The 20,823-nt window shown below is 44.5% G+C and overlaps 1 protein-coding gene across 5 annotated transcripts; it reads right to left on the reverse strand.

The window, feature by feature from the left end:
• Positions 1–22: 22 nt before the first annotated feature.
• Positions 23–20,806, reverse strand: hmbox1b (homeobox containing 1 b). Of its 5 annotated transcripts, none has more exons than XM_037086897.1 (10): positions 20,431–20,806; positions 17,813–18,469; positions 13,248–13,333; positions 11,318–11,428; positions 8,455–8,608; positions 8,106–8,188; positions 7,377–7,472; positions 6,170–6,264; positions 5,227–5,310; positions 23–4,576 (listed from the first exon to the last, which is right to left on the reverse strand). In XM_037086897.1, exons 2-10 carry the CDS (start codon positions 18,463–18,465, stop codon positions 4,433–4,435), a joined length of 1,506 nt encoding a protein of 501 aa, XP_036942792.1. In that variant the 5' UTR covers positions 18,466–18,469; positions 20,431–20,806; the 3' UTR covers positions 23–4,432. The 5 variants fall into 5 exon arrangements, with proteins under 5 accessions (XP_036942792.1, XP_036942791.1, XP_036942788.1 ...); XM_037086896.1 differs by having other exon boundaries at positions 17,813–18,472; positions 20,431–20,805; XM_037086893.1 differs by lacking the exon at positions 20,431–20,806 and adding an exon at positions 19,904–20,393.
• Between the last annotated feature and the right edge of the window lie 17 nt (positions 20,807–20,823).

Consider the following 20,823-nt stretch of genomic DNA (forward strand, 5'->3'; position numbering starts at 1 on the left):
AAAAACAACTCGGAGAAGTGTCTCATTGATATAGCTTTATTCTCTTGTACATTATATATATCATACTAAAATAAACACAAGTTAAAAAAATGAACAAAGCAACTGTACAAAAAAATGTATATATACTACATCTTAATTACAGAACAGTCTACTGTCCAAAAAAGGCACTAAATTCTGAAATGGGCAATACAGTAATTTTGAACATAACTAGATTTGAGATTGATACAACAGCATTCAGTCCTCTTTTTCTGAGCTATATTGGGATGAAGTGGAAGGTTGTTTTTCACTGGGGACACACGAGGACATGTAGACATGTTGACCCTGACACACCACGAGAGGATTTCCCTTCAGAGCGACACCACCGCAGGATACACGACACGGGGTGAGGAGGGCCCGGTTCAGGTTCTAGTCTGGGTTTTTTTTTTCACTTCTTGAGCACCTGAGGGTTCGTTCTTCCGTCCCATGAAACATTTCCGCTCACATAAAATACTGCTGGATTAAAACTTGCACTTGCTAACGGGGGGCATGGCGTCTCTCAAACACTAAGGCAATTCATTTAAAAGTGTCTTAAAGTGAGAGAATAATCTCTAAACGCACTCTTTGTAGGCTTTTCCTTCCACCGACGTCCAGTTGTTACAACACTGCGAGGCGACTGAACGTCACACCAAACTCCACGGGGAGAAATCATCGCACAGAAAAAAGTTTTCTCCGTTAATGTCAAATAGTGTTTTCATATAAAATACTGTGTGCTTGGCAGCTGAGTGCTGCGAGTCAATTCTTAAAATATGTACACGCCTCTGTTTAGATCCATCAGGTTGAGGTCTTTAAAGGAACAGCTCGCCTCGTAATTCAGATTTTGGCTCCTTGTTTCCATCTCTGCCACAGTTTCCAGACACAGAACCAGTTTCAGTGTTTTCTAATAACTTGCAACATCAAAGTGGAACAAAATGGAACTTGGCATTTTGCATTTCCATAAAACCTTAATGGAGTCAGTAAATTATGTAACTGTAGTCTTTTAAAATGTTAACATTTTGATGAATTATGCACGTGTTTGTTAGAAGAAGGTCGACGTTAAATCACCAGATTTCATCATGGAGTTTGGCGCGGCGTTATTTCAGGTGACGTTGGTGTGAAGCAGCTGTATTCACATGATTCTTCACACCAGCCCCAGAAAAAAAAGAAGTCTACTGGACGTCTGCCATTTTCAAAAAGGAGGCTCGGGGGAAGGAAGATTACATTTTCAGCTTATTCAGGAGCGATTCTTTTTCTTTTTAATAAGGTGCATCGTTCATCTTTCACAAAATAGCTTTCTACCTCGGACACAAACGGGGCGGGGAGAGACTGTTGTTCAGTCAAATGAGGGATGATACAGAAACAAGATTTGGTTTATATGAGAACAAAAATACGTCAGGAGAAAATTAAAAAGCATGATTAATTTAACAATAAAAGCATGTTTCAAAACATATGTCATTCTTTTTTTGTACATTACCATATAAAATGAGTATAAATACATATTGTTTTTTTGTTTTTTGTTTTTTAATCTTTCAACCCTTTTCTTTTTGAAACACAGATCTGAGTCACTGTGTTCGCAGCTTCGTACACACAGAAGATTTCAATAGAGCTTTTACTGGACCGGAACACGGGCCGATACGGGAGATATCCCAGGAGCAGGATCCAGAGATCACATCGTTCCATTCCACCAACGTCTGTATTTAACAACGTGAGGAGTTACATCAGATTTCTGGCTAACTGCTTAGTTTTATCCGGCCTAGAAGAATATTTTCCCAGTTCTCCAAAACCATCCTTCAACAGAACAGTTTGACTTTTGGGAAATATGCTGATCAGACTTCCTGCTGAGAGTCTCATGAGAAGATCAATACTGCTCGTGTCTGTGCGCCAAAAATGAAGCTTCAGCAAGGAGACAGTTAGCTTAGCATAGAGACCAGAGACAGCGTGAAACAGCGAGCCTGTCTCTGTCCACCACGTCTGTCTCTTTACATCTTACATGTTCAGTCTATAAAAACGAAGGATTTTAGGAGGAGTCATGTGCTGCGAGCTAAATGTAAAGCTAGAGCAAAAGAAGACAGCTAGCGTAGCGCTGTCCAATCTTTCTACCAGCACCTGAAAGCTCGCTCACTAACCTGCTGGATCATCTGTAAAAGTACTGAAAGTGCGCCAGAAGTCACTGCGCCGAAAAACAGTTTGTCAGCTTGGCATTTTTAAACCAAACATTAAATATGGCTTTAATAAAAACTAAATATATCAGGTTAGTCAGCAAGCTTCAGAGGCGCTAGTAGGCAGATGTTTTTACCTTTAGACAAAAACTCGCTCGCCCTTCTGCTTCAGTCTTCATGTTAAACTAAGCTAAGCTAAGCTAAGCTAAGCTAAGCTAACCGTCTCCGAGGTCTAACTTCATGATGGTAGTTTCATTCTTCTTATCCAACTCTTGAGGAAACAGTGAATTCGCCTCGTTTCAAGAAAAAGAAGACAATCCAAAACTATTGTTTCACTTCGTTAACCGTCCAAACATGAGGATACCAGTCAAAGACTGAGAGCAGCTGGTACGTGATACTTAGTGAGTTCTACCGGATCAGAACACTGCAGCACTTTGATTCTGCTTCTAGTGTTTTGATGATATTCAGTTAAAGATGGTTTTGGGAAGGTTTAAATGTCTTTGATTCCCTTCAAAGTGGTGCTTTTACCTTTGAGGCTATATGAATTAAATTAAATTAAAAAGCAAAAACTTTTCACAGAACTTCCTCTGATATTCTGAACCATGTCCAGTGTGGGTCTGGGTCTAATTTGGTACCACCAATATTAATAAAAGAGAAAATCTTCTGACAGCACATTCTTGAAGCTATTACAAAGAGGCAGCGTCACAGAACAAGTAGTAAATAGCTTAGGGGGTATTTTTCTTTTATCGTTATACATCTGGCTGCTAATACCTTTATATCTTTACAGACACAGGCCTGCTGTAGTGTCACGCCGGCTCAAGAAGCTTCACTGAGTATGAAGAACGACCTACAGATGCCAAAGGAGTTCATAGAAATCACTTTGGATGAACGCTAACACCATCTTCAGATCCGTCTTAGCTTAGCCTCTTAGCTTTCTGCTCCGAGCATCTTTATCCTTTGGCATGGACGACATTAAAAAATAAAATAAAATAATAAAAAAAGCACGATTCCCCTTATAAGATAGCTTAAGTTTGCTTGATTATCACATTGACCCTTAACTGATTCTCGTAGCCTCGAGTACTTAACATTAGTGGCACTGGGAAGCTAAATAACAAGGCAAGATGATTGTATATCCAGTCACCGTCTGGGCGAGAAAACAAAGAGGGAGATGCTAGTGAGGCTGCTGTCGGACGAGACGTTTAAGTCTGGCATTTTTTTTTATGCATACTAAAAAAAGCTTCTTCCTTGTTGTCAGGAAAAAAACTTTGAAACCTGCTGTGTTCTGCAAAAAGTAAAGGAGTAGTTGTCTGAGTGAAATTAAGGCTACTTCTTTTTTAGCTGACTTTTTAAAGAGGTTTTCGTCCAACAGCAGCTCTAGTGTAGGAAATAAAACGCCACTCCGCTGAGGAATGATAACTGGAGAGGGGAGAAGACAGTGACTGGACACTTCCGTCTGCCGATATCATCCTTTCTTTTCGCCTCGGGGCCGACAGGAAGAGAGGGAGGCCTCGCCGTCCATCTTCCCCCGGACGACGACTGGAGGCTGCTCTTCTGATGAATTGCACGATGAAGAGGTTGAAGTTTGAGGGTTATGTAGGCAGGTAGGTAGGTAGGTAAGTAGGTAGGTAGCACACCATGAGGTGAGTGTGACTGAGAACCATAAGAACCATATATATATTATATATACAGTACACGTTATTTTTCTGAGGTTGACGCTGAGGTGAGATAGACTGAGGATCGGCTCAGACAACCAGGCTGGAGAGGGAAGAGGAGAGGGGGTGTGAGGAGGAGGAGAGGAAGGAGCAGAGGTATCCTGTGAGGAGAGAGTGTGTTCAGGAGGGAGGAAGAGGGGGGAGTTCCTGGGAGACACAATCCAAGACGAGGATCAACGTCTTGGAGGTTTTTTTAAGGACCCCTGTTCTTCTTTCTGAGGAGCGTTTTCCACAGAGATCAGAGGACGTATAGTGACACATTTCCACCAGCTGTGTCAATATACTGGTGTGGAGTGGAGTGGAGTGGAGTGGGGGTGGGTGGGGGGTAATTACTGTTTACATGGACGTTGTGGGAGGAAGGAGGCTGAGAGAGGAGAACAGTCGGCGGGGGGCTGAGGGACAGATTCAGGTTTACTAAGTAGCATTATTTTGGTCTCTTTTTACAGCCCTGTCTCGCACCTTTTTCTACTCATCTTTCTCTTTTCTCTCTCTCTCTCTCTCTCTCTCCTCTCGGACCGCCTCCCTCCGTCCCAGCTCCTGTGCAGTTCATTCGTCCTCCAGGGACTCCGTCTTGATGTCGTTGGGGACCCCTCCGGTTCTGGACAGGGCCAGGATGGTGTGGTTGACGGCAGCCATCTCCACGGCCAGAGAGATGGGGTCCTGGTGCTCGCTGTGTGCTGCGCTGTCGTCCTGGGACAGAGAGGGAGACGACACAGCTTCACCAGGTGTGAACAAACACAGCATTATTGCATTTTTCTCCAGCTGTACTTTATTTCCCTGCTAAGTTCCTGCAAACACGCTGACCGACTAAACTCCTCTGGAAATCATCAGCTGTCCAATGATATACCTTGTTGAACGGTGCTGTAGTGAATAGCACTTTGGTTTTTCAGCCTTTTCCAAATGAAAAAACACACAACAGCACATGTGTGATGAATCACACGGATTAAACGATGTGTTTATCAGCTCTCGTGAGCTTTTAGCGTATCAAGCAACAACATCCAGCATCAGATCCACTTTTCAGCGACGTGCTGTCTGATTGCTGTACACTGGCAGCTATTTAAATCCCTGCAATCAGAGTATAATTGTTATGAAGGGACCTCGTTTAACCTCCGTCTGATCTGACTGAGCGGCCTTGGCCTCTTTTTGGACTGCAGCGGAGAGCAGCGCCGCGACAACCACCAGCTAGAAGAGTGAGTGATGAAACGCTGATCCGAACAGATCGGACACAAACTGAGAGAGAACGAGGCGGGTCGGAGAGGACCGGACCTCATCGGCCTGAAGGTGAAGGTGCAGTGTTGTGTTGTGGTGAACACGCCGCCATGTTCCTGTGTGGATGTTACCTGTGTCGGTGAGGTGGGCTCCAGTCGGTAAAGGCCAAAAGGTCGGCTGAGAGGTCTCTTGTCAAAGTACGGCAGGTCACAGGCCTGCAGGAGAGAAGATCTATGTTCACCTTGTTCCATTAAAAACAACCAAATCACTTCAATAGTTCGACTTGTGTCTTGTTCTCTGGATGACAACACTGCCTGACTGATTAAACAGACCCTGTGTTCATTATTCATTAGTTTCAGTGGTTTACTGGCTGTTTCACTTTCAGCTGCTTTGACAGGAGAGTTTACATCGAGAGTAAAAAGCTCGAGGGCTCAAACTGAAAGTTGACGGTGAAGGTTTCTACAATCACACAGAGCGCTGCAGCGTTTCCACTGGTTAAGATCCAGTTCTGTTAATCGATGTGCCTCGAGCAGAAGCTCTGAGCAGCCATTTATTTTATATAAAACACTGTATTATTTAGGGTTCATCTGAAAGAAAAACAGCAGATCAAATGTTCTTTGTGTGAATTTGTGAACAGTGATGTGGTGGCTCAGCTGCAGACAAACACCACATGCTGCTCATTTTAATTATTAACACAACTTTGACCAAAGAGAGGAAACTAATGAGGAAAGTCAACTGATATATTGTATAGCTGGAACAAAAAGACATGCAAAATGCATGATCACATTTGACTAATGAATGGAATACTGAGTGCTGTCCAAGAACAGCCCGTTTGCCAGGTGATGGATGTGAATGGCTGGAAAGAAGCTGATCCATAAAAGCAAAAGGAATAAAATAAAAGTTCATAAATAAAAAACAGACAGAGTACAATTCACGATGAAGACGTGAAGCGGTGGGACAGTAACACCTGACCTCTTCCTCTCTAATCAGACCAGTCGTTTACAGTCCCAGCTGAACAAATTAATCTGATTTTGTTTTTTCATGTGTCTCTCGGGATCTTTAATCTACGTCTACCTGCTCTGAGAAGTCGTTTCCATCGATGTCGTCGCTGTTGGAGTGTCCGCCTGGACTCTGGACGTCTATCCCGTGACTCTCCAGGATTGTGGCTTCTTGGAGGAAGAGGATGGATCATTAGATTTATGGTGGATGACTAATAATTTCCCTCATTACATATTATAGAACAGTGATTCCCAACCTCGGCTTCATGGAGAGATTTCTCTACATTTATGTAAATGAGGGGGCAGAATATAAAGCAACACTTTACACATAATCAAATCATCACCTCTGTGACTCAGTCAGTACAAATGAGGGATCGTTAGAGTCCACTTTACAGCAGAACTGTTGTACTGGATCATACTGGATCTTACTGGATCGTACTGGATCGAACAGATGTGTCGACTCTGTGTGTTTGTTGACAGACTGAGTCAGCTGCAGCATCTGAACACTGTGTGACAGAACTGAGAGCATGAAGCAGCAAACAAACAGAAGTCTAACCCATCACGTAAAGGTCAGAGATACAAGTCATCCACTTATCTATTACTTATATTAGTATATCAAATAATTAGCTGGAAGTGATGAAAATGGTTCAAATACTTAAACACGTATCTGAAAGTGATGAATAGATGGTAAAAAGAATTATTTAAAACATAGTTAGCTAAAAATAAAAGGATGAATAGTAGAAATAATGAGTTTAAAGTAGGTTAATGGATAATAAATGTTGAAACTCAACCCAGAAACACAATGTAAGAATATCCATTTTTATATAATTACTGTGATGAGGAACATCCAGTTTAAAACAAATGAACACATTTAAAACAGTGACAGATGTTGGAGGACACTTCAGCTCATCTCACTCGGCTGGTTGGGGAATCAAAAACAAAAAGAAAAGTTCGGGAACCACAGACTCGAAACTGAATCTCCATTATTAGTTTCTCAGTGGAAAAAGTAGTGGAGCTTCTATTTTACAAATTTAATTGACTGCTAGGATTTTATTTTTTTGTGCCAGAGGTCACTACAGATGTTCGGTGACAGATTAACAAGCTACTAATTATTGTGATGGAATGAATTAATGCTGAGCCATTCCATGCAAAAGAAAGCTGTAACTGCTGTTATTAAATATGAGACAGTAGTGTTAACACAAAGGGATGTCGTTAAATGTTCAGTGGATGCAATCAGAAGTGTAACATGGACATTTTGTGGTCGCTCCTGAAAGCCACATTACCAATGTTGGCCCGTCTCTTGATCTCCTTGCGACGGTTGGCGAACCAGTTGTAAACTTTCAGGGAGGTGACTCTCTCCAGGTCGGACAGCTTCTTCCCTGAAACAGATCGCAGGACAGTCTGAGCGCTCGGTTCATTCTCACCTCCGTCTCTCACGCTGTCGTTTTGAAAATATCTGGCTTGAACTGTTTTTTCCTGCCGCGTGTTCTCATCTTTTTCTTTATTTTATTCTGCGCCCTGTTTGTTTTTCTCCTGGTGCTTTTGATTCTTCTCTTTCATACTTTTATAATCACTGATGACGCTTTAAATATCAGTTGAAAAGAAATGACTTGATCTCACTGCGCGAGGCCACACAGACAGGACACGCAGACGTCTGTACAATTTAGATTCAAGTCAAAGAAACATGAGATCCAAACGCTCCGGACACAAACAGTCACATCTGAGAAACTGTAACAAAGGAACTTTTGGCAATTTCTTATAAAACTGTTGCAGATGATTGCTGATTAGCTTTACGATTAATCAGGTTGTTTCATCTCTGTAACACTTTGTATATTTAACACATGAAGACGCCTGGCTGACAGACTGAAGGAGGCTGTGTGGACGGGGGCAGTTGCCATGGTAATATTCAGAATGATTACGTAATAAAACAGGAATATTTGTCTGTTATCCATCATGACAAATAACGGCATCATGTTATGTTCCAACAACTTTCCTGGTTCGTGTGTTTGTACCTGGTTTCTGAATAACAGCATTGCAGGCGTTGGCTATCTCCTCCCGTTTGGCCTCGTCTGGGTACTGGTTGTCGTTGAAGTAGCTATAAATAGCAGAGGAGTCACACTGATTAAATTAATTTCACTACACAAGGACGATGTCAACAAAGCAGAGTTACTGCTGTTTGTTATGTGTGCAGCACAGCCAAGCCAATATTGAGACTCTGTGACACGAGTCAGGGCTCTTCGCCCGGCCTTCGTCTTGGACGGGCTGCAGTGTTTCCTCAACTCCATGTGGAAATAAGAGACAAGTTACGAAACAAACTCCCATTTATGATCTTTAATCTACTGCGTGTCCCTTCCCCCTCACCTCTCCATCACAGCCAGGCACTCTTTTCTCCAAGTGAAGCGACTTCCTCGACGCAGCCGGAAGGTGCCGGGGGCGGTGGTGAGGGGCGGAGGGGTTTGCCTCCACTCCATCTCCTCCATAGGTAATGGAGCTGGCCTCATGTTTAGAGTGGCACCTGGGGATGAAGGCAGCAGAGTCACTTCTTGGTTACAACTGAAGATGGCACATGTGTCAGGAAGATTTAAGGCGCCGTCAGCTGTGGGAGAAGTCTTCAGGCGTGTTTGTGGCCTTCAAGGACAAACTGTGCCAGTTAAATTAAATCTCTCGCCAACATGCAACCTCGGCTTTTTTTGTGAATGTTTATGAGTCAAACCTTTGTGTAAAAGCATAATTACGACAAAAAAGCCATATTTTTGTTTTCGGGTCAAACTCATTTTCAATGCGAGTGCTACGGGCCCTCTTACGCCAACATCAAAATCTGTATTTTTAAAACAGTAAGAAGTCTGGACACAACATGAAACTTTGCTGGCAGCATCACCAGGGTCTCTACACATGAACACCAGCACTGACAACATTGTTTGTGTACACAGAGTTACTAAGAAGAAAGTTTCGTGTCGATCTCAGGATGAGACGTAACCTGGAGGACAGTTAAGATGGAACTTCTGTCTTCCAGCAACAACTATCCACACCAGATCTCACGTGACTTTTACAGCTTTTGATTTTAGTCTTGTTTCTTATATGAGGCTCCTTTTTCAACTTCAAGGTCAATATTGTTTTTCAGCAACAACAAAACAACAAATTATCCACATTTATGTTAAATTAAGCTTTAGGAGCGTTCCACCGTAAACTCTGTTCGTGTTCATGTGTAGAGACCCTGGTGATGCTGCCAGCAAAGTTTCATGTTGTGTCGAGACTTCTTACTGTTTTAAAAATAGAGATTTTGATGCTATTGTAAAAGTGCCCGTAGCACTCCCACTGAAAATGAGTTTGACCGAAAACGAAAATATGGTAAATCTTAAAATTGCCTCTTTCAACGTAATTAAGCTTTTAACAAAGGTTTGACTCATTTACATTCACATTAAAGCCTAGGGTGCATTTTGGCGAGTTTCACTTTAAAGTTAAACGATGGTAGTAATGTGTGAACTGCCACAACAGTCAGAAAGCCCTTCCCTTCATGAGAATGTATGTAAGAACGCACAACGCCTTTCTGCAAATCTCACAATACATTCTGATTATAGACTCGACTGAAGAGTGCTGACGAGGACGCCGCTGCCTCGTCTCAAATCACAAGCACAGCAGAAAAGAAAAGCACACAAAAGGTTTCATTTGCTCTCAAACTCATAAAACTCCACATGTTACAGCTAAAAGCTGAGATGTACAGTATTACAGGGTCAGAAGCTGACGTGCTGGATCATCACATAATCCGACACGGACAGTGTACATGAACAAGGCCTAACTGGGTCGCCCTGCATCGGTCCAGGTTATCAGAACACACTGGCACGGATGGGGCATCAGTTTTCTCTGCAGCAGTGATGGAGGCGTGTGTGCAGGGCTGGGCTGAGATGAGCTGGGCCGGGCTCAGTCTGGCCATAAATAGCATAGAGCAGTTTCCACTGCTGTCTGTGTTGGCAGGGCTCCACCGAGGAACATGGCGCAGAGGACGAGGCGTGGGATGTCTGCTGCCTGGCTATAGGTCCGCACACGTATGTGCTTCAGACGCCAGCAGGAGGCCTGTTGTTATGGCTGTTAACCATTTACAGTCAGGTGTGGATTTCAGGTTGTGTGAGATAACAGACTCATTCTCATAGCAGCAAAATGAAGCTTAAAACTACTTGGTGAAACTTGAAATCAACAACATTTAAGTGAAACCAAGACAGACACACAGGCTGGTCATCTATAGTCATTAACTCCGGCTGTAGAACGTAACCAACACGAATATGTTGAAAATATGTCAGAAGCAACCCGCATCGCTTCACTCTCTCCCTGTGTAGCAGGGGATGTCAGATTCATCGTCGTATCCTTGGTCGTCTCCTTTTCGTTGTTTTTCCGTCTACACTTTAGTATCCAGAACACTTCCTCACGTTAGTCTTCAGATGCTTTGGTCTAGTGATCAACATCGACTCCGAGTGTGCAAACAAGTCAACAGCAGCTTTTCCATGAACGCTGTGACGGAGCAGAACAGCTGCTGTAACTGTGGTGACTCTACACAACAGAAATGGTGACGGGTGCAGTTTGTTGGAAGTGATAAAACATTTGAAAACACATAACCAACATGAGATTAAACTTTTTTTGTTGACTACAACTGGCTGAAATTTGACAGAAACTAATACACGTTTGTCAAAAGACCAAAACCAGGAGCACCTGACTCGAGGTTGCTCCTACAAACTGCGTCCCTCCGTCACCTCCACTGGCCTCAAATTCATTTAACACTACAGGAATCTTCTGCTAAAGGTTTTTTTTGGGGATGGAGGCATCACACACACTGTACGTCACTGTACCACACACACACACCACCCGGCGCCGTCTCATTAACAGTCCGGGAGGAAACTGCTGGCAGCAGAGTTTCCCTGCAGTCGCCCTCCTGCTGCGATCAGTGAGGCTGAAGTTTCAAACTCTTCAGCTTCTCTTCATCTCCTCAGCCACAGCTCTGCACCAGCACTCACAGCGACTCCAGCAAACTAGTTTCTCTTCTGACCTTGATGACTATAATGACCACGCTGGCACTGTTAAATCTTTTAGCCCTCCCTCGGCACCTGCTACAAGCCTCACTCTCATGGATCTCTCTCGGCACTTCCCACTTTCTGAGCCACAGTCCCTTCGATAAGCAACACAAACACACAGACTCAAGAGCGAGCAGCGCGAGGCTTCAAGCACTCAGACGTACCTGGTGTGGTTTTCTCCAGCGTATACCAGCGGTAGAAGGCCCTCTTCTTCTGCTCGCTCAGGTCGGAGCCGTGCTGCAGCAGCCAATGAGAGATCCTGCTCTGGCTGATGCCTGGAAAGCAGCCAGACATCAAATTACAAAAAGAGCGTTTTTCATCCAGCCCCTGGAACAATTTCTGATTTATAGACAACCATTGGAGGTTTTCAAGAGAGACAGAAGGGAATACAAGAGGGAGAAAGTATTTTTCTCTCTCCCTCCATAGCTCTGAATCTATTTCTCCTGCGATCACACGTCTCTCACACAAGCTGGAGCTACAGAAATACTGCCGGGCTCGTCTCTGCTGGCCTGAGAGGAAAATTAGGGTTTTAGCTTGATACTGATATTTTCTTTTACCAATTCCTGTGATCTTTCAGCATCTATTTTTCATGTAAAAAAATCCAATCTCTCTTCTGAATCTCAGTCTCTGCATGGTAATACAACACTGAATCTGTATGTAAAAAGATGCTGCTGTCACAGAGAAACCGTTGACCACTGATGGGTGCCCAATACTTATTTTAAGATTCCCTTTAAGACTTAACGATCTTCTTACTTGTCCAATATGACACTAACCCCGAGATTCCAACAGATACGTGTCCGCTGCGTTGCGCCGCCGTCCAGCGACCCTCACCGGTTGCGTTTTGAGTTCACCACGGTACAGAACTGTCGACAGCCGGCGCCATGAGGCTGAGGAGTTCCCGCGATAATCACGGAATCATTCGCGACCGCAGTTGTAGGTACGTGTTACAAAAACAACACAAAGTGTTCCCGACCAAAGGATTAGTTCCTTTTTAGTTCCCTTTTTAGTTTGAAAAGTAAACGGATGTTATGTTGTTTCAGTGTGTAACTTCCTGTCTGCTCGGTGCTAAACTCAGCTGAACTGCTGCATCCGCCAGAAAACTGAAGTCCTGTGTATCTGTGCTGGAGGTCTCCGGACTGCCGGAGCTGGACGGAGCAGATACACAGCGGACCTGCTGGACATTAACACAGAGACTAAAGTGAAACAGCTCCGCTCAGTAGTGGAGACGTAACGCAGCAGACACGTATCTGGTGGAATCTCGGGGTCACACAGATGTTTTCAGAACAGTATTTACTCCTTCTCGCTCAAAAATCTTTAAAAGCCCAAAACTCATTAACCAGATGTATAAGAAGATCCACTCTGTGCTTTATTTTCTTAAAGGTGCCATATTAATAGAAAATGACATTTCCATGCCTGCTTTTGTTATAAAGCACTGTGAAGGTATTAAAGGGCTCCGACCAGAGAAACTCACAGACTGTATTCAGAACCTGAACCTTCAAACCCGCCATCAGGACTTCCGTACGGTTGTGATGACACAGCTGTACAGTCACTGTCCTTCTCCTCCTCCCATTACTGTTGTAGTAGTAAAAATAAGACATGTTGGGTGTGTCTGCTCAGGCCTGTAAGAGACGACCAATCAGAGAAGACTTGGCTTTTTGGGAGGGGGAAGTTAACGAACAATAGAAATGATCTGCTCGTCCACTAAATCCAGATTTTTGCTCCTTGTCATTTTGTTTCCCTGAGTATCTTCAGATACAATCTCAGTTTAAAGGTTATCTAGGTCAGTAAACAATACATTTAAAAATGAAAAAAACAATCGCCTCTGTTATTACCTCTGGTGGCAGATCAGAGGCAGAACAAACAATCTGCCCCCGTGTGACTGAAAATGTAGGATTTCTAAACATGCCATTTATTTTCAAAGGGCTTTCAGACAGAGGGTGAATAGAGGTGCTGCAGCTATGGACAGTATGAGAAAAACAAACACTGAACATTGAAGTAAAAATATGGATACAAGATGTAATTCGAACCGAAAGGACGCACATTTTGACAGGAATCACCACAGATCAACATCGTGGTTTCAGAACTGCTACTCACCGGTAACTTGTGCCACCACTGCCTGAGAGATCCTCCTGTTCCCCAGGAACGCCTTGATCTCCTCCTTCACCATGCTGCTGTCCCTCCTGCCGACACACAGCACACAAGAGCACCGCTGAGCACCTTCATACACTGTTAGCAGCAGCATCTGAAGGACCACATACAGGTAGTTCAACAGACTGACGACAAAAACATGGAGGATTTATATCAAAAAGAAATGACTCAATAGAAAAAACAATATCCTTATATAATAAATGTGCACAGCATTTAAGAAACCAGTCCCTCCTGGTGTACAGGACCACCAGGCGGGTGTGATATGGGATGAGCTGAGAACAAGCACTCAGCTGCAGATCTCACTGATCTCCCTCCACGAAAACCTCTGTCTGCGTAACTGACACGTTATTACTGCCCAACACTTTGTCCAGTAGTTGTCGGCGTTGAGTTTTTCACATCCGGCCTGGGGCGCCCCGGTAGAGGACCAGCCCGACGCTCAGAGGCCCAGAGTTTGAGTCCGACCAGCGGCCCCATGCTGCGTATCATCCCCCGTCTCTCTCATCACATCCTGTCATCACAGTCTCATTCTTTTTACTGCCATATCGCAAAATTTGGTATATATCACTACATCCCCTGTGCATCAAATGTAGAAAAAAAATGCCTGAATAACTGTTTGACCAGAATTCAGCTTCTTCCTTTTGTTTATTTTTTTTTACACAGATTAACACATGTGGTGCATAATGCTGCGTCATAACTTACACAGCATCAACGACACAAAGCTTATATGTTGTTCAGCCGTCACTGCTGTGTCCCTTCAGATCAGACTCAGACTCTGTGTCTGTACAAATAACGACAAACATGTCCGATAATTAAATCTGTTTTGCTCCTATTCATGGAAAACCTGCAAAACCAAGACTCCATTTCACTCTGAGGTGCAGTTTTGACAGCATTATTATCGATGTATTGTTCTTTTTTTCTCTTTCCTTTTTTTTTTATGGCTCCCACATAATCAACGTTGCATTTCAGAGGAACACAAAGGCACCGGCTGTGTGAATTTAAATGAACTGAGCCACAATCAGCTAATCTATATTTTCCAAATGTATTTGGTCGACATATTTCCACTATCTCAGACCTCAGCGAGGGGAAAAAAAAATAAAACATGCACAGACTTGCAGGAATGGAGGGTGGTGAGTGAACATGTGCAGTCACACAGTGTACCCACCCTGCTTTCTGGCTTCCAGCCCAATCCCCTCCCTTATACATACACATACACACTGAGAAACTAACAAGCTTGTGGCTGTGTTGGATTAATTCCTCATCATGCTATAGACTGTGAACACTTCTTATTTAGTTATTTATTTATTTTAACCGCAAGGCATTTCCAGCAGGCGCCTTCCTCCCCCCAACTTTAACAGCACTGGTGCTCAAAACATAAAATCGCAGCATCCTTTGAACCAGTCAGTATCCCAGACACAGTCGAAGTGGAGAACACATCAAAGTCTCCGAGTTCTCCGTTAGCTTATTTCTGAAATGAAAATGCGTCACGACTCTTGACATCCAGCATCAATATCCTCCACACCAGCCTCTTGCGGCGCAGCTAAAATTAGAGCTCAAAAACGCTGCTTGTATCGACAGCAGTGAATCAATGTAGCACAAGCTGCTGTACAAGACTGAGGAAGAGTGGGAAGTGCAGGGAGGAGGAGGAGGAGGAGGAAGAGGAGGAGGAGGAGGAGGAGGTGGGGTGATGTGTTGGATGCCAACTCAGAGGCCGAACCCCTGCAGAGACGGAAATGTGCACTTTAAATGAGAGGAAAAAAAATCACAAGGGCTCCGTGGGGTTGTTGACAAGCTGAAACTTCGTGTCACGCCCCGCTGAGGAGCGACACACTGGAGAGTCCTGCAGGCGGAGGGCACGAGGGCTTTTCAACGCTTCTTAACTTCTCGGGCTGTCTAAAGAGGACATGTTATTTAATGCAGAGGCAGCGTGAATGAGCAACGGGACAGCCAGCGCAGAGGCTGAAGCTATACATGTCTATTCTTACTCCGACTGTTCATACAGGGGCAGCTGGGAGGCAGCAGCAGGAGAGGGCTTGGAAAACTGGAAAGTGCTTGGAGGAGGAGAGCAGGTGCATCACATGCTGATTATCAGCACGGAAACCGTCACATTAAAGCACCTAAGTAGCGACTGTGCAGGTGATTTCAAACTCGGTGCTGTTTGATGTTACTGCACATGATTGTATGTCATGTTTCCAGAGGTGTGCGACTGTAATCGCTTCTCTTCCTTCCCACTGAGCAAATGCAAATGTCATCTTGAACCCTGAAGGCTTTTCACACATCTGCTGCAGAATGCTTCCCTTTCATGCAATACCAGTCTTTGTTGACTGGAAGCATAATCGGAACAAGAAAGCCTTTATGCCCGTCTCTGTTATTACGATACTCCTTCGCAGGGTGTACATCGTTATGTGGTACATGCTGTACAGGACAAACATGCTAATCGCAACTGTCATGTGGCTCTGCTGTGGGTAGAAATATGGAGGCCGGCACTCTGAACAGAAAATGTCTGTGCAAACACAGTTTTATCTTAATTTGTTTATCTTTAGTCGTCATTTGTTCAGCTTACTGTTTGCACGTGCTATTCACTGATGCTCAGTTCTGCTTCTGTGACAAGACGAGTCCGAAACGATTAGCTGATTCATCAATTAGTCGATCAACAGAAAGTTACGTCAGCAAACTACTGCACCAAGTCATTAACTGGTTGCAGCTTTGAGTCCATTCATTGAGAAAACAATCAGCAGATTAAATGACAACACAATAGGTTGCGTCCTAAATGTCAAAGTGTTGCGGTACCAGCTCGGTAGCAATCAGCCGGTTCTGCTGGAGCTGCCCTGCTTCAGTCATGTCCCTGCACATCAGGACTGGACCTGTGATGATACCATCAGTATCTTCCTGACATATTGCACACATCTTATCATATATATCTTATCAACAGATCAATGTACGTACATGACCTTGAATCCTGCCTGATGTGTTTACATGCAATCGCTCCGAAAAGAGCCCCATTTATTGTTTCAGTTGCATAGTTTTATTGAAAGTTCATTGCTCTTTGAAAGTGTTTAAACACTGATTTTATGTTTAATTTCTGGAAGGATATATCTTCCCACATCCAGCAGGTTTCCTCTCAGGCCTCTTTAGTGTCACGTAGCTCACATGGACACAACAAGAACACAAGTCTTCAACTGGCTTTTGTCAAGACAACACTGCAGATGTATAGATACACACTGACAGTTAAGTTAAGAGCAAGGCAGGTTTTTTTTTACACCTCAATACCTCGAGGAAAATAAGACTTGCATGTTAAAGGTAATCTCTCTCTCAGAAACCACATAAGTCTCCCAATTCCCAGCTGCACTGGTGCCACCAAACACATCACAGCCGAGCACACCGATGGTACGTTAAGTTCTCGATAACCAGAACCACAGACTGGACGAGAAGCTTTTCAGCACTGAGACAAAGTCAGACTCAAGCAGCAGAACCCTTTTAAAATCCTGGTAAACATAATCTTTAGCCATAGACTAATTCATTCACATTCCCTTTTGTAGATGTGTGTTAAGATTCAACAACAGTCCCTCTTGTTAAACATTTAGGCTGGACCTGGTCTGTTCCTGGTTTTGAAGGCTGAACTCATGTAATATTCTCAACTTGTCAGACTGTTCTACTTGTTGTGATACAATAACAAGATCACTGATGATTAATATTTAATATCGAGGTCCTTTGTAAACAGTATTGTGATTATTTGGTTTTGACGCCTGACAGCAGCAGTTATGAGAGTGCAAATTATTGATGTAAACATCACAATACAGCCTATAAATATCACGTTATTTCAAGGTTCTAATAAACGTAAGATTTAATGTCCAGACGAGCTTAATCGGGAGATTAATTTCCTTTCAAGAGTGAACTCTGAACAACAGATTTTATGTCAGAATGGACAAGAAGTCTTTAAAATGCTCCAGACAAAAAAAATATTCCACCATCAAAAATTTCTACTGATGAAGATCATGTGAGATAATCAAAAGCTCCAAATCAACTTTGTGCTGAAGTTGTTTTCCCAGCGTCTGCTTCCAAGGTCATGTAGGAACTCTGTGTTTTTTAATGTGCATGTGTTTCAAAAAGCAGCTGCATGGAGCAACTTCTGCAGAGTTTCGTCCTGGTGCTGTTTAATTCACCCTGACATAAACTCTGCTCTCTTGCCTAATCATCGCAGGACTTACTGGCAATATGGACTCCGACCAAGCGGCTGCTGTAACACAAGCATTTCAAAACTGCTCAAAAAAGATGGATGAGAACCGACAGTGCTGCTTTTCGAAGGAGTTTTCTTGTGTGCTTCATACACAAGAACATTTTGTGGCTCACTTGTACTGTAGACATGACAGAACCTCACATCCACAATCCACAAAGATGATCTAGTCTTGTGCACCATCACCTAAATTCCATCCAGTTCTACAAGCACCAAACTCAGACAAAAGGCTACGAGCACAAAGTTTCCCAAACAAGACTCGGAGCTCACGACTACTGACCTCATCAGCTCCTCCACCTTGTCGTCGATGTCCAGGTCTTCCTCTGTAGCTTCGAAGCCGAACGCTCGTGCGGCGGCCGCGCTGTTCACCGGGTACCTCGGAGGAGACAGCTTCCCGTTGGGTGTGGCAGCTAGGCTATCCCGGCCGTTCTGTGACAGAGCCACCAGTGACACCGGTGAGGGCAATATGGCGGAAGGCGGCGGCGGCCCTGGAGGCGGGGAGGTGTCGTAGCTGTTGCTAGGAGAGGGCGAAAGTCCCCCTCCGCTGCCGAACTGTGTCTGCGTGGCGGTGGAGATTTTGGAGGTGGTGGAAGACGCGGCGGCCGCCGAGTGGTCGCCGGTGCTGCCCTCTGCGCTGTTGTTGCCATTGCATGACACGGAGGTGGTGGTTGCAGAGGCAGTGTTGTTATTGTTGAATGATGTAGTAGTATTCGAGGCAGAGTTGTTGTTAGCCCCGCCCACTCCGTAGGAGGACGAGGAGGAGGAGGAGGAAGAGGTGCGGCGGCCGAACTTGTCGCCGTGCTCCCGGTCCAGCCGGTCCAGAGTATCGAGTGCGTGCAGGATCTCCTGCTTGGTCATGCCGGTGCGACGCAGCCGCTGCAGCAGATCTATCTGCTCAATAGTGAAGCGCGGCTCCTCACTGAACTCAGACATCCTGCTGCTGGACGGGAGACAAGACAGAGAGGTTATGAGACAGAGAAGTAAGAAGAGGAGGGAAAAGGAAACAGGAAATGCAGAGGGAAGTTAGGGAAAGGAAAGTAAGTGGATTCTCAAGATCTAGGGAGGGAAATGGGAAGAGAGGAGAAGAAGAGGAGGAGCAGGGAGGAAAGTCAGGCAGAGATGACACAGGAGGAAATGAGAGGATTAAGTGGAAAAGAGTGAAAAGGAACGCAGTTGTAGATGAGGAGAAAAATGAGACTGATGAGAAAAGAGAGTGAGGCAGAGAGAAGGGAAGTGGAGGGGTAAAGTAGAAAGAGAGGGGGAAAAAAACTGCAAGAAGAAAATAAAGAGGCAGCAAGTAGGAAAAGGAAGACAAGAGCGAGAGACAGAAGTGTGAAAGAAAGAGGGAGGGAGGGGCAAAGCATAAAAATCAGCTATTTTTGGGAACCAGCAGGCAACACACGCAGAGTGCCGGAGTCACCTTGACAGCTGATGCTATCTTAACATTCTGACTGCCGTTCTTTAAGAGCCACAATATAAAGCCCGGCTCTGCACACCACCCACGCTGTATGTTTTTCATAAGCAATTTGCCGTAGCTCAAAATCAATGCAACTGGAATCAGACTGCGGCAGATTTTTTCCATCTTCTGTGCCAGCCCGACCTGTGCTGATATGATAAATGGTTTAAAAGGGGTCACTGGCATTTTTTTGGTTTGTTTTTGTTCTTGAGAGTGTGCTCAGTGTTTTTAAGTAATTTCAAAAGGAAACTGTAAATGTAAGGTTAGTGACACTGAGCAGTGAAAAGGAGAATAACAACTGCTTACATTTGAGAAACATATGCGGGATCTATATTACCTCTGTGCCACTGGGCGGCTTAGTATCATGGTGATCATTAACTAGTCTCTACAGATGTCATTAAGAATTCATAAGAAAGGCTGCAGAAGCTTTAAATCATTATCAAGACTGGCTACACTGCAAAACCTGTCACGTCCCAGGAAGATGACTTCAACCTGCACCTGCTGTCAGACTGACAGATCTGTGTTGTTACAGAGGCTCATCGGCCATAGCAGGGAAATTATTACCCATCCTGGTGAAGTATTTACAAGGTTAACTATTCACTCGGGCTAAAGTTGGGTTAACTGGTTGAAAGTCACAGAGTCACTGGAGGTTAAACGCCCCTGCAGGGGAGCAACAACCCTCCCAGGTATAAAGCAATGACTGGTTTACTGCAGGTAACATAACACAACCTGTCAAATACAACTTTATCAGTCACTACACTTCTGTTAACTCATGAAACACCAGCATCTGAGGCAAAGAAAACTAATCCAACAACTTTTTTAAACCAGAGATAAAAACACACTGACAGATAACAACGAGCCGTTTTTTACATCATGGAGGAAAAAAACAAAACTGAGTTTTTCTTTCTTTCTTACCTAAATACTGGCTGCATGCATTTGATCCTCCCAGACTGAACCGAACTCATTCTCTGGCCGTGAAGTTTGTTAAATGTGTGTCTCGTCCATGTGTTTGTGTTGTGCTGGCTGCGGGGCCTGCGGCAGCTCGGCTCGGCTCGGCTCGGCGCTGCGGGGCGAACCGCTGCTGATGCCAGCTTTCACGCCCTTTGCCCAACAGCTAGCGTTAGCAAAACGTCTCTGTGGTCCAAATGTGACGGTACTTTAGCCCGCTGCAGCTCGCTAACACACACACCGAAACACATCGTGTCCAGTCCCGCTGCAGCTCAATCTGTCCTGACAACCGTCCACACACACATCGCGGACTACGGCTAGCAACTTAGCTCCAGCGCGTCCTGCCAGCGCGCGGCGGGCACGGAACGATTAGCATAACATGCTAGCCATGCCAACGCTGGTACTAGCTGTCGTTAGCCGCTGCCGCTGGCTAGCGACCGTCTGATATTAATATCATCACTGTAGTGTTGAAGATAGCTCAGTACATGACTTACCTCGGTTCAAATCGTCCACTTAACCATTTAACTTTATAACCCGAGCAGAGACCCGCCGTGTCTTTCTACTGCAGCCGGACAATACAGCAGTTTGATCACAGTGCCCTGTCCGACCCCTTTCCAAGGATTTCTAATCAGAGGCGAATTATTTGCCTCTCCGCTTTGTCTGTCTGACAACAGCCATATTGACAACTAACACCTCCGAGGAGCTCTGAGGGAACTGTAGTCTCCCTCTCACACAGGCCGCTACCACGCGGCGGCGGGCTGCACTCTAAAGACTACAAGTCCCTGACACGAGAGCGCGCCAGAGCTGATGGCTCACTGAGCTACAGTTGTCACAAAAGGCGATGCAGTTTTTAATGTGACCACAGAGGCTGCTCCCCTTAACCTCCC

This window comes from Acanthopagrus latus, chromosome 22 (assembly GCF_904848185.1).
Source record: "Acanthopagrus latus isolate v.2019 chromosome 22, fAcaLat1.1, whole genome shotgun sequence".
NCBI classification, from domain to species: domain Eukaryota; kingdom Metazoa; phylum Chordata; class Actinopteri; order Spariformes; family Sparidae; genus Acanthopagrus; species Acanthopagrus latus.

Coding starts and splice junctions, on each gene's coding strand:
- hmbox1b (XM_037086892.1), bottom strand. CDS start 19,953: ATGAGTTCGGTTCAGTCTGGGAGGATCAAATGCATGCAGCCAGTATTT. Junction 8,609..11,317: donor GCTGGAGAAAACCACACCAG/GTACGTCTGAGT, acceptor CTTCATCCCCAG/GTGCCACTCTAAACATGAGG. Junction 6,265..7,376: donor CAAGAGACGGGCCAACATTG/GTAATGTGGCTT, acceptor TCTTCCTCCAAG/AAGCCACAATCCTGGAGAGT.